Below are 12,842 nucleotides of genomic sequence, written 5' to 3' on the forward strand. Positions count from 1 at the left end.
TATAGTTATATTATTTGAGGTAGAGAAATATAATAATTGGAACCACCTAGGCACCTCCACCAAGGGACCGCAGCCAGCAGCCCAACATGCATCCTTGTGCCTTCGTTATATTTTTTATTTTATTTTATTTTAAATTATTTTGTGAGATATTTTTATAGATCAACTGTTTTTTTAATGTTTTTAAATAATTATGAGTTTTTGAATTTGACCTATTTCTAAACATTAATATTATTGGGCTTGTTTGGAAACATTTTGTGCAAATGAATTTGAATAAAAGATAAATTTATTAAATTTGTCAATATATACATAATTTTAAAAGATAAAATATTATTTCATCTAAATCAATACTTCAATAAGATATTAAAAAAATTATTTTTTAAATAATTCAAAATCTTTTTTTTCTTTTAAATCAAGCTAAAACTCTGGAGCAAGGAATTCTAAACATTAGTTTTTATAAGTAGATAAAATGTTTATTACAAAATATAGATTAAACTTTCCAATTGAAAAGCCTGAATGTAATGAAGTTTCATTTAATTTTCGTGGTTTCAATGTCATTAGGGAGGTGAAAGAGATTGTTTCAAACATTTTTTTTTAGCAATGCTCTTATGTTGAACTCATTTGAAATTTATTGTGGAACATTCTCATAGTTAATTGAATTATACAGGGACCATCAATGATTTTTGGTCCGAGTGATCGATGCAAAATCGTTGGACTTGAAAAGAGGTGGATTCATATTTGATTTATCATTTAGTTGATCAATATGACTTGAAATAAATAAAATGATTTACAACAAAAGTATGTCCAATATAATTCTTTAAGAGTCTTCTTTTGACCATTCTCCTGGAGATCAAGATGTGCAACACCGTCGTTTCTGCTGGATGCATCGTGAATCTTCCTGACGACGTTAGAATAAAGTATGGTTTTGAGTTTGCATTTAGCCATCTTTTGTATTTTGGTTATTGTTGCTTTGATTATTAGTTAGTTTGTTCAATTTTATTAGATGACTTGTTGTCTAGATGATGGATTGATCAAGTCTTTCGGGTACTCTTGAGTTTTGACTACGTCTTCCTTACGGTAAATAGTTCTTTGATCGACGCTTTGACACTTGATTCTCATTTCTTCGGTTTTGTAAGTGTTGAAATTGAGTTGATGGGTCAGGCCCAATTAACTAAAGTGTCAAAGACTTAAGTTTGTTAAGTTAGTTAGGACAAGTTGTTTATATATATATATATATATATGAGTAATTCACACAAGAGGGTTAGAGATTTCAGATGTGTGATTGATATATATGAAGAACGAGGTGTAACTGAAACGTTTAATTGTGATAGTGGAATCGAGTTCGTAACAGAGCTCGACGGAGACGTAGACCATCTTTTTTGGGTCGAACTCCGATATCAAATCTTGTGTTATTTTATTGGTTTCTTGCTGTTATATTTCTAAGTTCTTTGATTGATTAGGAGGGAAATTCCCTACAGTAAGGTATCACTGATTTGGGCTTCACTCTTGTCAGTTTATTTTGGGATATTATTTTTTTTTGTGAACATTAACTTAGTTGGGTGTGAGACTTACCATAATTTTTTTTTAAATCATGTTATTCTCTATTTTTTTTAAATGAATGTATATATAATTTAAAAAAAATAATAAATCAAACTACTCTGTGACTTTATAATGATAAACATAGTCGAAATAGCATGTCAATTAATTCAATGTGAATCTTTATTTGAAGTTGGAAATTTTAATTATCGTTCTCTTTACAAATAAAGTTATCAAATTGTATTTAATATTTTTATTAAATAAGTAAGTATAATCAAATCAATTAATAAGATCGTTGGCGACTAGGTTAAGATCTTTTTCTCTACCTTTCTTGAGTTCTTCATCATATTATTGGGGATTTTGGGGGGAGAGAAGAGTTTCCTTTTGGCAGAGGCGATCCTGAATTCCAGAGGGAGTTTTTTTTTGGAGGGAAACTCAGAGGCTTCGATTTGCTTACGATTTCCCCGATCCCTCTACTTTTTCTCCATTCCTATCAGCTTCTGTTCGAGCTCCATAGAAGCGGTAGCAAGCAAGCAGCAGCAGCAACGGCTAGCAGGAATAAGAACTTCAAGACCGACGCCTACAATTTAATTAGAAACCGATCATTGTAAGTTTCTATTCATATATAGGATTTTGGTAATAGATTGTAGATGTTGAAATGAATATTATTAGCTGAAGTTTTGAAAGAATAGCAAGTTGTTTAGTTAATGAAAATTTGTTCTTTGCCAAAAAAACAACTTCTTGTAGTGTTTTGCAACCAAATTATCTAAACCTCTTCTTATATATAGCAAGTTTTCTTCAAGACTTGATCTTGCACATTATATTTCGATGAGTAATTTTGTGGGTTCAAATCTTTCCTTGATCTGAGCCAAACATTTGATATTCAATCTTTCCTTCTGGTGAATCAAGAAAAAAATTGAGTTCATGTAAAGCAGGGATCAATTTGAATTTTACTCTCTTATGTATTACAAAACACATTTAGGGGGAGACAAGTGATGACATTCTAAATCTGAGTTAACATCAACCTATTCAAAATCTAAAAACTCCATATTTAATACACCACCCTTTAAATTTAGCAATCTTATCTTTGTTGATTTCATTTATTTTCTCACTGAAAACTCATAAATAGCTTACATGATGCTGTAATAATAACAAGAAAAACAAAAGAAGATATATATGATAATCTTCATCAACCCTAAACCAGCTCATAGCTTGTCCTCAAAATCTGACAATGGTGTGATTTGCTCCTTCAACCCCTTTCTCTTACGGATGTCACTTACCAGATTAGCAGCCTGGCTTCCATGTTCGAGTGGATCAGATGACATCATTTCCCAATGATCGAAAATCGACTGAGGGAATGCCTGTCCTGATGTTGCAGCTCTCAAAGCACCTGAAAATCCAAATGACTCGATAACAGGAAGGTACGCCTTTATGTTATACAGAGGAGTACCCGGCCTCTGCATTTCCTCAAACACATGCCCACGTTTTTGGTTCAAAACACTATAGATTCCACCGAGTGCATTCTCTGGTGCTTGGATTTCCACCAAATAAACAGGTTCCAACAGCCTTGGTTTTGCAGTTAGTTGTGAAGCATAAATAACTCTTCTAGCAGTTGGAATAACCTGTCCACCGCCCCTATGAATAGCATCAGCATGAAGAACAACATCACAAACTTCAAAGCAAATACCCCTCATGTTCTCTTCGGCTAGCGCACCTTCTTTCGACGCCCACTGGAAACCAGCAACAACGGAATCCTTGATTTCGTTCAAGTATTGCACTCCTTTACACATATCAACAACCATATTGGGGCCGGTGGTTTCTGGACCAAAGCACCATATTTTCTTGGCAAGATCCTTGTCCCAACCAAATTCCTCAGACAAGATTTTTGACCGATTCTTTGGATCATCCCTTGGACCGATCTTCCCATCATCAATAGCCTCTGCAAGCCCTTCCTCCATGGGTCTAGCCTCCATGTACAAACGATTGTGTTTATTCGGAGATTTACTCATCACAACTCTACAAGACTTCTCAAGAACAGTCTCTCTGAAAGAAACAACAGGGTCGGATTTTATGATTTCAGCTCCACCCATGAAATCATCCTGCAAATCTTTCAAGCAGATTTCCAGATGCAACTCTCCAGCACCGGCGATAATGTGTTCTCCTGATTCCTCGATTGTGCAGACAACCATGGGATCGGATTTGGCCAAACGTTTGAGACCTTCGACTAGCTTGGGAAGATCGGAGGCAATCTTGCACTGAACTGCAACACGCACGACAGGCGAGACGGAGAATTTCATTGCTCGGATTGGGTGCGCTTCCACTTCCTTCTCGTTTGTTAAGGTTGCGTTCTTAGTAATGAACTGATCCAACCCAACCATGGCAACTGTGTTCCCACAAGGCACATCTTCAACAGTTTCTTGCCGTTTTCCCATCCAAATGACAGTTCTCTGAACACTTTTCGTGTAAAGATCTTTTTTTTCTCCAGGAACATAGTTTGGACCCATGATTCTCACCTTCATACCAGTAGCCACCTTCCCAGAAAATACACGTCCAAACGCAAAGAACCTACCTTTGTCAGACGCTGGAATCATCTTCGAAACATAAAGCATCAGAGGACCATTTGGATCGCAGTTTCTAATCGCGGTAGCGTATTGATCATCGAGCGGACCCTCATACAGATTCTCGACACGATACTTTTGCGCCGTTGAAGGTGAAGGGAGATGGAATATCATCATTTCTAGGAGCGCGGTGCTAGCTGGAAGCCAAGTCTGCATAACGCGTTTCATCAGAGCCTTCCCCATCAATTCCTTCTCTTCAGATTTCATCGTCACTCCAAGCTTACGCAACATAAGCCACAGCTTGTCTTTCTCATCGTTCATGCACGTATTGATAATTTGCTTAATGGGTTCGTAACAGAACTGAACGAAACCGCGTTTGCATGTGGTGGAGCCAGTGTATTTGCTCGTCCACTTCTTGGTGGCGGGGTCAAAGAAGTTCTCACCCCATAGACGCTCCATCATCTTTGTCTCATCAACGGAAAATTTTGAAGCGTACATTTTTGCGAAATTGGTGAGAGTGAAAGCCCAACCGTGCAAACCTGCAGAGAAAGCGACAGTTCCTTTCTCCGGGTAAACCTGAACATCGCCAAGGAGTGGATCTTCATATGTGGCCATGATGACATTAGCATTCTCAATAACTCTTGAAAATGTCTGATAGGCTTCTTCACCTTCTACTTGAAGCTCAAGGAAGCATCTGTCCATTTTGTTAACAGTCAAGACCGGTCGAATTCTTTCTCCCAAAGCCTGTCTCAAAACAGTCTCTGTTTGGACACAAACGCCCTCCACACAATCAACCACGACAAGCGCACCGTCAGTAATACGAAGGGCAGCGGTCACCTCGGATGAGAAATCGACATGCCCGGGAGAATCAATGAGATTGATAAGGTATTCATTTCCATGTCTTTCTCCCTTGAAGTTCTTGAGAAGATCTTCGGTCATCTCATAGTATAGAGAAATACCGGTGGATTTGATAGTGATACCGCGTTCGGCTTCATCTGCACGAGTGTCGGTCATCCTAACATCGCCCGCAACTTCTTGAGCTATAATACCCGCAGCAGCCACGAGAGAATCGGTCAGGGTAGACTTCCCTGTGCCAGACAAACGAAAACCAGGATTTAGTCCCTGTAGTAAGCTAGTAAAGAGTAGTGGGAATGGAAACTAAATTATACCGTGATCAACATGAGCTATAACAGACATGTTTCGGATGTTATGTTTATAGTCCATGATCCTTCGAAGCTCATCAGCCGTGAATTTCACCTTGGAAATATTAAGAGTAGACAATTATAAGTATAATCAATCCGGTTGTGACATATTTAAAAATAAAATACTTACCATCTTTGATGCTTTAGATGTTTAGCAACAAGATGTAGAAGTTGCTCCTGAAATATCAAATTCAATGAGGCAAAACCTAGCTCAAAGAGACCACCCTTAAGCAAGAGTACTTAGAATAAAAAGCTCCAAGATCATATGAAGAGAGAAAATCATACCTCCAAGAAGAAGAAGAACAAGAAGCTTAAGAAGTTAGAAAAGAGAAGGCGGCAAACACAACCTGAAAATGCTGTTGCTAATTGTTTGTTTTATATATGTTAGTCAAATGCTTGGGCGACACACATCCTTGAAAAATCAAACCACTCCTAATTATTTATTATTATATAACTATTTGGATACCAACTTGTAAGTCTTATTTATGGAAAAGAAGAAATTCAATACTGTATTAGAAATTGGTTCAATTCACCCATCAAACTTTGAAATTCCTACACAACTTCTGAAAATTCCGAGTCTTCTTCCTTGCCTTCATTTGGTTGTTTTCTATTGTCTATTCCACTATATTTTTTTTCCTCCCAGTGATAGGAAAGTTGGTGTAGTGATTATTTTGTTAACTCACTGTAGAATGAATCCATTGTAATCTTGAAAGTATACAACCTAAAAAAGTTATGACGTGAGACGATCAAAATATGTTTTTAGGGAATTATTATGATCATCATTGGTTTAGGATCACACATTTCTGATTTATATTGTATAATAGTATTGTCGGTAATTTTTTAAGAGACACAACCGTATCTTGGCATGTGATAAACTATATATATTCCTAATGCAGTGAAACACTTCTGCTGGAAACATTAGACACCCACCCAATTCATTACTCAAGAATCAGGACAGACAAATGTGTCATACTTGAGCATCATTCCAAAACGCCAGATGATAATAAATTATGCTGGTCATCTAATTGCATATGTCAAACAAGGTTTAGATCATGAAGATTGACACGATTTAAGGATAAAGGTGTGTTCTACTTCTTGCTAAGAACTATAGTTTCCCATCTCATAACCAAGCTGGATCAATTTGGATGGGATGCCAACTCAGAATATGATGAAACATCCTCTCACTTTTAAAAGTGATTATGACATGACATTCCACTTAGTTAAAAACTTTCTATAATGATTGTTAGATCATTATTTTTTTGTTAAATCAGTATTCATCAACTTCTAATCCCTTGTTTGAAATTCATTATTAGTTGTGATTAGACATAAAATGAGGATTTTGCGTTTTGGTTAGAATTTGTGTCAAAACAAAACAAGCTCATGATCTTAATTCCTTCCACTTTCCAATGTCGAGGTTTTGCTAATTTCTAATTCAGCCATACACTATTCAATCATATGCTATAACAAGCTCTTAGTTTCTAATCAATTTCTTGAAATTGTGCATACTGCTTGAATTTCAATAACAAATTGGCCGGATTCTTTTTGGCACTTGATATTATTCTTTCTTTCTACTGTCACATGAAATGGGAATGCTCACTTCCTGCGGTGATGTTTCAGTTGTCTATGATGGAAAAATAGAAAATTTTAAATATGTGATAAGAACTAAAGAGACAAAAATGAAAAAAAAAAGTAGAGAATTGACTGCTTGGGTGAAGTGAAGTAAGTGGGGGGTTTCTTGGAAGTGAAGAAGTGATAGGTAAGAAGGTTGGTTTTGTTATCCCTGATGAGTGCTTTTTATTTAAAACAACTTAATAAAAAGAAAATACATTAATTAGATTCTTACTTTCTTCTGGAAAGCCTGTCTATTTCTGTTTGGCTGTTTCTTTAGTGGTTGGTGTCAATCAGACTTGGATTGCACTTAATGTTTTCTCATCATCTTAACTATTATATGAACATGAAAAATAAGCTTTCTTGATTGAATCCAGTAGTATTTTCCTGTTATATGATTGTTTGTGCTCTTTTTGAGAGTTTTCGCTTCAAAACAATAATACCCAATTTAAGATCAACATGAAAGACGGATAATGATAACGTCGCTACTGACGTAACTAAATAACATTTATAGATGTTTAAAATTGCGGGTATTATTGATTGGAGTGATGGTGGCTAGTTGTTACTTTAGATTTTTTTGCTCTTTTCCTTTTAACTCTGCTTTTAGATTTGTAAGATCTCTCTATTTGGGTGTCTGGGTCCCTCCTAAGGAATAATAATTGATGATCAAACTTTATTTAAATGGCTTTTTGATTCATGGGACCTTCTCCTAGTGACCTAAAATACTTTGTTTTTGTTTGGTTTTGCATCTCCCGGAATCTCATTTAAATCACTGCTGCTGGTTAAAGAGAAAGGTGTTTTTTTATTTATTATTATTAACTATTCTTTTTTTCTTGCTTCTTGAATATATGGGCCTAGTTTTATCTCTATCTAATGTCTACTACTCTACTTGCAAATAATTATATTCCTTGCTTCTAGTGTGATCTTTAACTTGGCAAATGTCTGAAAAAGTGATTTATTTATTTATTTGATCAACTTGTATTGTAATGCAATGAAATAGGGCAATGGAATATCTGCAAAATGCAGGAGACAATGTGCATTTATTTATTTGGATCATCATGACTTATTTGATCTTCCTTTTACTTTTGAATCTATTTCATATCTTTTGTTTTTCATACCAGGCTACCAGCAGGCTGCATGGGGGATCTATCATTGAGTTTTGATTCCATTATCCAACTTTCAAGAAATGCAAAGATAAGAATGATCATCAATCATTATTACTTTGTGTGATTTATTATGCCATTTATCAACTCTTTCTCCAATTTTTGAACTCTTTTTTTACATGTCCTAGCTGAAGGCTCTCTTGCTTATTTCAGCATGCTTTCTTTTGAAGAAGAACTGTTTGTTAATGACTCCCATGTGTTTAGTATCTTATCTGATCATTAAGGCCTTGTTTGATGTCACTCATCTAATCATCAATTACTTTATCATTTAATCATAAATAAAATACCCTTACTTTACATTTTATAACATGTGAAGATATTAAATACAAATAGTATTTAGTCAGTTAATCTAACTAATTCAAAAAAACTCATCTAACAAGCTCTGAGTTATGTAAACATAACAAACTCTTAACAAGTTAAAACTTAAAACCCACTACTATTAGTGTCTACAACTCCCTGGATCTCTTAAGCTCAAAAAACTTCCTAAATCTTGTGTCTTTCTTATTGTTTTGGCTTTCCCTTTGCGATACTCAGCCTATTGGGTAATGGGTATGGATTAAGTTTTCCTTTTTCTTTTATTTTTTCCGTTTTACAAGGGTTTTTTCATTTATTAAAAGATGTTGCGCCTGATTTTCCAAAAAAAAAGAAAAGGAAAAAGGGTTTTGTGTTTCTCTTATTTTCTAGGAATGATGCTATATATATTCCAGCTTGATTTCCAGACGAGTTTGTCAGGTCAAGAACAACATAGCTGGTGGATAGGGTTAGATTCTCACATGCGTGGCTTCTTACTTTGATTATTATTATTTTATAACACCATCATCCATTAATTCATTATTCATTGAGGGGATAATGATGAGCCAGGGAAGCTCTTCTCCTAAATTGTCATGGGACTATTTATTTCCATTATTCCTCCATCTCTTTAAACAACATGAAGAATCTTGTTGGTTTTCTCTTTTCAATCACTAAAAAAAAAGAAAAAAAAAGAGGGAAAATATCATTTAAAGCCATCCCATTAGGGTTAGGGGTTGGTATTTTCTCTCTTTTTTCAACCTTCACTACTTAAAAGTGGAATGCATTATTTAAAAATGGTGGGGTCTAAACCCCAACCTACTCACACACACAAACACTTTGAGCAATCAAGATAGAAACAAACCATACACTTTTTTCCTCTTTTTTCTCTACTTTAAATTGAACTGGTGTTTCCTTTCTCTGTTTTTTCCTGCATCATAGATTCTCTCCACACACTACTCTCCTATCAAGTCAAAGAGAAAAGAAGAGCCACGGCTCACAGCTCATCAGGAGGAGGAGGAGGCATATATTCTCCAAACATTACCCCACCTAACCTTATTACGTTTCCTCATGATCAGAGTATAAATAAATCTTACACAGACAGTCCAACCAACCATTTTTATTCAAAGAAGAAGAAGAAGAAGATGAGGCTGGTCTTATCAAGTGATGCAAAACCCAGGTTGAAATGGACTCCTGAACTTCACCGTCAATTCATAGAAGCTGTCTCTCTTCTTGGAGGACCAGAAAGTCGGTTACAAGTTACTCCTGAAATGATTGTCTTCTTTTTCTTTGTTTTGTCATATGAACTCTAATAACTCTGATGTTTGATCATATATCATGGCAGCAGAAGCTACTCCTAAGAGCTTGATGAGAGTGATGGCTGTTCCTGGTCTTACACTCTTCCATCTCAAGAGCCATTTGCAGAAATATAGGCTTGGGACGAGGAAGAAAGGATGTCAATCCTCAAATACCCATCATGAAGAAAATGATTCAGAATCCATTCCAATTTTCTCAGTTGCAGATGATGATGATGATGATGAAAAGGATCGAGTAGTAGACAAGTAATTAATTAATGCCTCCTAAACACATAAATAGAAATATCCTAATTTTCTAGGCAGCATGCAATTCAATTGGTCTAAAGATGCTAATGAATTTGAACATGAACAGAAGCTGGAAAATAGCTCATGCACTGAAGATTCAAATGGAAGTCCAGCAAAAACTTCATGAGCAAATAGAGGTAATCCAAGTAAAAACACTTTCCAGTTTTCTTAATCCCGTAGATCTTACTCTTTATTTAATTTGCAGGTTCAGAGACATTTACAGCTAAGGATTGAAGCTCAGGGGAGATATTTACAGTCGGTGTTAAAGAAAGCACAAGAAACCATTTCAGACTACAACACTTCGGCCATTGGAGTAGAACTTGCAAAAGAAGAATTGTCCCAATTAGTCTCTATAATTGGTATAGGCGATTCAAGTTCTTCATTGGAGAGTTCACTCACATCAACAGAATGTCATGATTATGATCAAGACGATGAAAATGTGAAGAGGAATGATGGAAGGCCAGTTGAGCTACCCTTAATGGATATGGGTTCAAATGATTGCAGTTATGGTGAGCAACAATCTGAGAAAAAATTTGATCTAAATAGCACCAATCAGGCTGATTCAGAGTATTGACTAGAGAACTTAAAAAAGAACAAATTATGTGCACATAAACTGTTTGTTCTTCTTCCAGATCACTTGAAAGTATATCCATGTCAAGAAAGTGATGGATCTTATCCTCTGAAAAAAGCAGACAAAACACATGGCAGGGGCACATGTGGGCATATGCTAATTACTCATGATTTATTCCTCTTGTCTGTAAAATCCATCCAAACACCGCAAGAACCCAATAATAAACAAATCTCTCAAACTTCAATCTTCTTTCGTCTACATGTTCATAGCAGTGTGTACATCTTAAAAAAAACTGTACAAAAAAAATGATCTTGACCAAAACGACATAGTTTATTCACACAAAAAACACAAAAGACAGAACAACTATTAAGATTGAAAAACAGCTTTACAATGGTTATGTACATTGGGGGTGCTTTGCTTATTCTCAGAGAGAGATTTGAGAGAGAGATTTGAGAGAGAAACAGAGAGAGAGAGAGAGAGAGAGAGAGGTGATAAAGTTTACAACTTTTTATTCATCCATTTCATCAACGGAAGCAGCAGAAGAAGCACTGGAATCAGTCCGGTCTAAGCTTGAATCTGAATTTGAATCATCATTTCTTCTATCCCTATTGAAAGAAAAATTAACCCAGATCTCTCTCCTCCTCCTGCTCCTCCGTCTCCCACTCTCTTGTTCATCATCGCCTTCATCTTCATCCACTTCTTCGTCTACTAGTTTCTTCTCCCCATCATCATCATTTTCAACAGGCATCTTGTACCTGCAAACAGGGCAAGATCCATGTATTCCCAACCACTTCTCTATACACTCCCCATGAAATTTATGCTTACAAGGCATCTCTTTAACCTTCATGCCTACTTCCCAATCGTCCAAACAGATCATACACCCATTCTCTCTATCCTCCTCGCAGATCTCTACGCTAAGCATCGCATCTATAGACGATTTAGACGCCGGCGGTTGGCCTTGCTTGTTTACAAGTAAATCGCGGAACAATGAATCGATTCTTGAAAAGGTGCCTTCGATTACAACCATACCTTGGGTCATGGGGTTGATGAGGATGATCCGGCCACGAGGTCTGGCGGAAGAAGCGGATTCGGAAGGGTCTGGATCTGATTGGGAAGCATCTACTTCTACTTCTTCTTCATCTTCATCTTGTTCTTGGTTGAAGTTGGATGAATTGGTGAGGCCAAGAAGAATTGGAAGGAAGATAGAAAGGTCTCTGTTCCTGGAAGTGATGAGTCTTTCAAGAAAAGAGAGCTCTGGGGATTCTGCTTCAGACTCCATTAACAGATGATTGATCGAGAAAAAAAGAAAGAAAGAAAATTTAGAGAGAAGCGAGTGTGTAAGAAGTGCAAGATTTTTTTGAAACTGGCTTATAACAGATAGAGAGAGAGAGAGAAAAGGGGGCGCCCACGGAAAGGAAGAAGGTTGCAGAACAATCTAGAATCACGTTCATCTGTCGACGTATTAAAGACGGAAATATTATATTATTATTATCTTTAAAGAAATAAATGTTAATAATATTTATACTAAAGTTTAATAAGTTAATAAAAAAAATCATTATGTCTTTTTATTTTCTAAATTTAATATTTTATATAAATGTGAATATATGGGTGTTTTAATTAATAAATAGGATATGAAATAATGGTTTTAAAATTTAACAATGGATAATTAAGAGTTTTAAAATGTTTAAAAAACAAAACTCATGTGATAAGAATGAATATTTAAAGTGAGAGTAATGACTTTTGGGATTACAAAATATTTTAAAAGATTATATTTTTTTTAATGGTTTCGTATATATATTTTTAAAAATGATAAAAATTAGTTTAAATAAAAGATAAAGCATTACATAAATAAATAAAAAATTACAAAATAATATTTATCAATTATGAGTTGTATATTTTCAAACTTCAAAATTGATTCAAAGTATAAATATTTATAATTAAACGAACAAATATTATTAAATTGGTTAATATATACCTACTTAAAGTATATTTCAGAACATTATTTAATCTAAATTAATATTTAAATAAGATATTTAAAATAAAAATAAATTTGAAGTAAAAAATAAATTCAAACCCAACTCCAATTATGATAAGAGGAATCCGATTGTATAATTAAAATGAAGCATTGCGGATGCTAACGTAATGTAATTTATGTAATTTGGTTTGAATTTTTTCCGATTTTCGGAATTTTGTCAGGAACGTTTTCAAATTCAAGGATGATGGTCGGGCCTTCTAGAAGCAACTATCATTCACATTCATGACAAGATTCAACTTCTCACCTATTTGGTTTGGTTTGAGTTTCTTTCCATTTTCAAAAT

At 35.1% G+C, this 12,842-nt stretch overlaps 3 protein-coding genes across 6 annotated transcripts; 1 reads left to right on the top strand and 2 right to left on the bottom strand.

The window, feature by feature from the left end:
• The first annotated feature begins 1,871 nt into the window (after positions 1 to 1,871).
• Positions 1,872 to 11,810, top strand: LOC124926922 (myb family transcription factor PHL8-like). 4 transcript variants are annotated; one of them, XM_047467250.1, is made up of 6 exons: positions 1,872 to 2,140; positions 6,190 to 6,374; positions 8,023 to 9,600; positions 9,698 to 9,914; positions 10,021 to 10,090; positions 10,159 to 11,810. In XM_047467250.1, the coding sequence occupies exons 3-6, from the start codon at positions 9,498 to 9,500 to the stop codon at positions 10,525 to 10,527; spliced, it is 759 nt and encodes a 252-aa protein (XP_047323206.1). In that variant the 5' UTR covers positions 1,872 to 2,140; positions 6,190 to 6,374; positions 8,023 to 9,497; the 3' UTR covers positions 10,528 to 11,810. The 4 variants fall into 4 exon arrangements, with proteins under 4 accessions (XP_047323206.1, XP_047323209.1, XP_047323207.1 ...); XM_047467253.1 differs by having other exon boundaries at positions 9,701 to 9,914; XM_047467251.1 differs by lacking the exon at positions 6,190 to 6,374.
• Positions 2,606 to 5,441, bottom strand: LOC124926920 (elongation factor 2-like). The gene is made up of 3 exons (XM_047467247.1): positions 5,424 to 5,441; positions 5,261 to 5,348; positions 2,606 to 5,179 (listed from the first exon to the last, which is right to left on the bottom strand). Exons 1-3 carry the CDS (start codon positions 5,424 to 5,426, stop codon positions 2,739 to 2,741), a joined length of 2,532 nt encoding a protein of 843 aa, XP_047323203.1. The 5' UTR covers positions 5,427 to 5,441; the 3' UTR covers positions 2,606 to 2,738.
• LOC124926921 (E3 ubiquitin-protein ligase MPSR1-like) lies at positions 10,836 to 11,803 on the bottom strand. Its single transcript, XM_047467248.1, has one exon. It carries the CDS (start codon positions 11,801 to 11,803, stop codon positions 11,033 to 11,035), a length of 771 nt encoding a protein of 256 aa, XP_047323204.1. The 3' UTR covers positions 10,836 to 11,032.
• Positions 11,811 to 12,842: the final 1,032 nt, after the last annotated feature.

The sequence above is a fragment of the Impatiens glandulifera genome, chromosome 2 (genome assembly GCF_907164915.1).
Source record: "Impatiens glandulifera chromosome 2, dImpGla2.1, whole genome shotgun sequence".
NCBI classification, from domain to species: Eukaryota; Viridiplantae; Streptophyta; class Magnoliopsida; order Ericales; family Balsaminaceae; genus Impatiens; species Impatiens glandulifera.

Coding starts and splice junctions, on each gene's coding strand:
- LOC124926920 (XM_047467247.1), bottom strand. Junction 5,180..5,260: donor TATAGCTCATGTTGATCACG/GTATAATTTAGT, acceptor TGTCTGGCACAG/GGAAGTCTACCCTGACCGAT.
- LOC124926922 (XM_047467250.1), top strand. CDS start 9,498: ATGAGGCTGGTCTTATCAAGTGATGCAAAACCCAGGTTGAAATGGACT. Junction 9,601..9,697: donor TCTTCTTGGAGGACCAGAAA/GTCGGTTACAAG, acceptor ATATCATGGCAG/CAGAAGCTACTCCTAAGAGC. Junction 10,091..10,158: donor AACTTCATGAGCAAATAGAG/GTAATCCAAGTA, acceptor TTTAATTTGCAG/GTTCAGAGACATTTACAGCT.
- LOC124926921 (XM_047467248.1), bottom strand. CDS start 11,803: ATGGAGTCTGAAGCAGAATCCCCAGAGCTCTCTTTTCTTGAAAGACTC.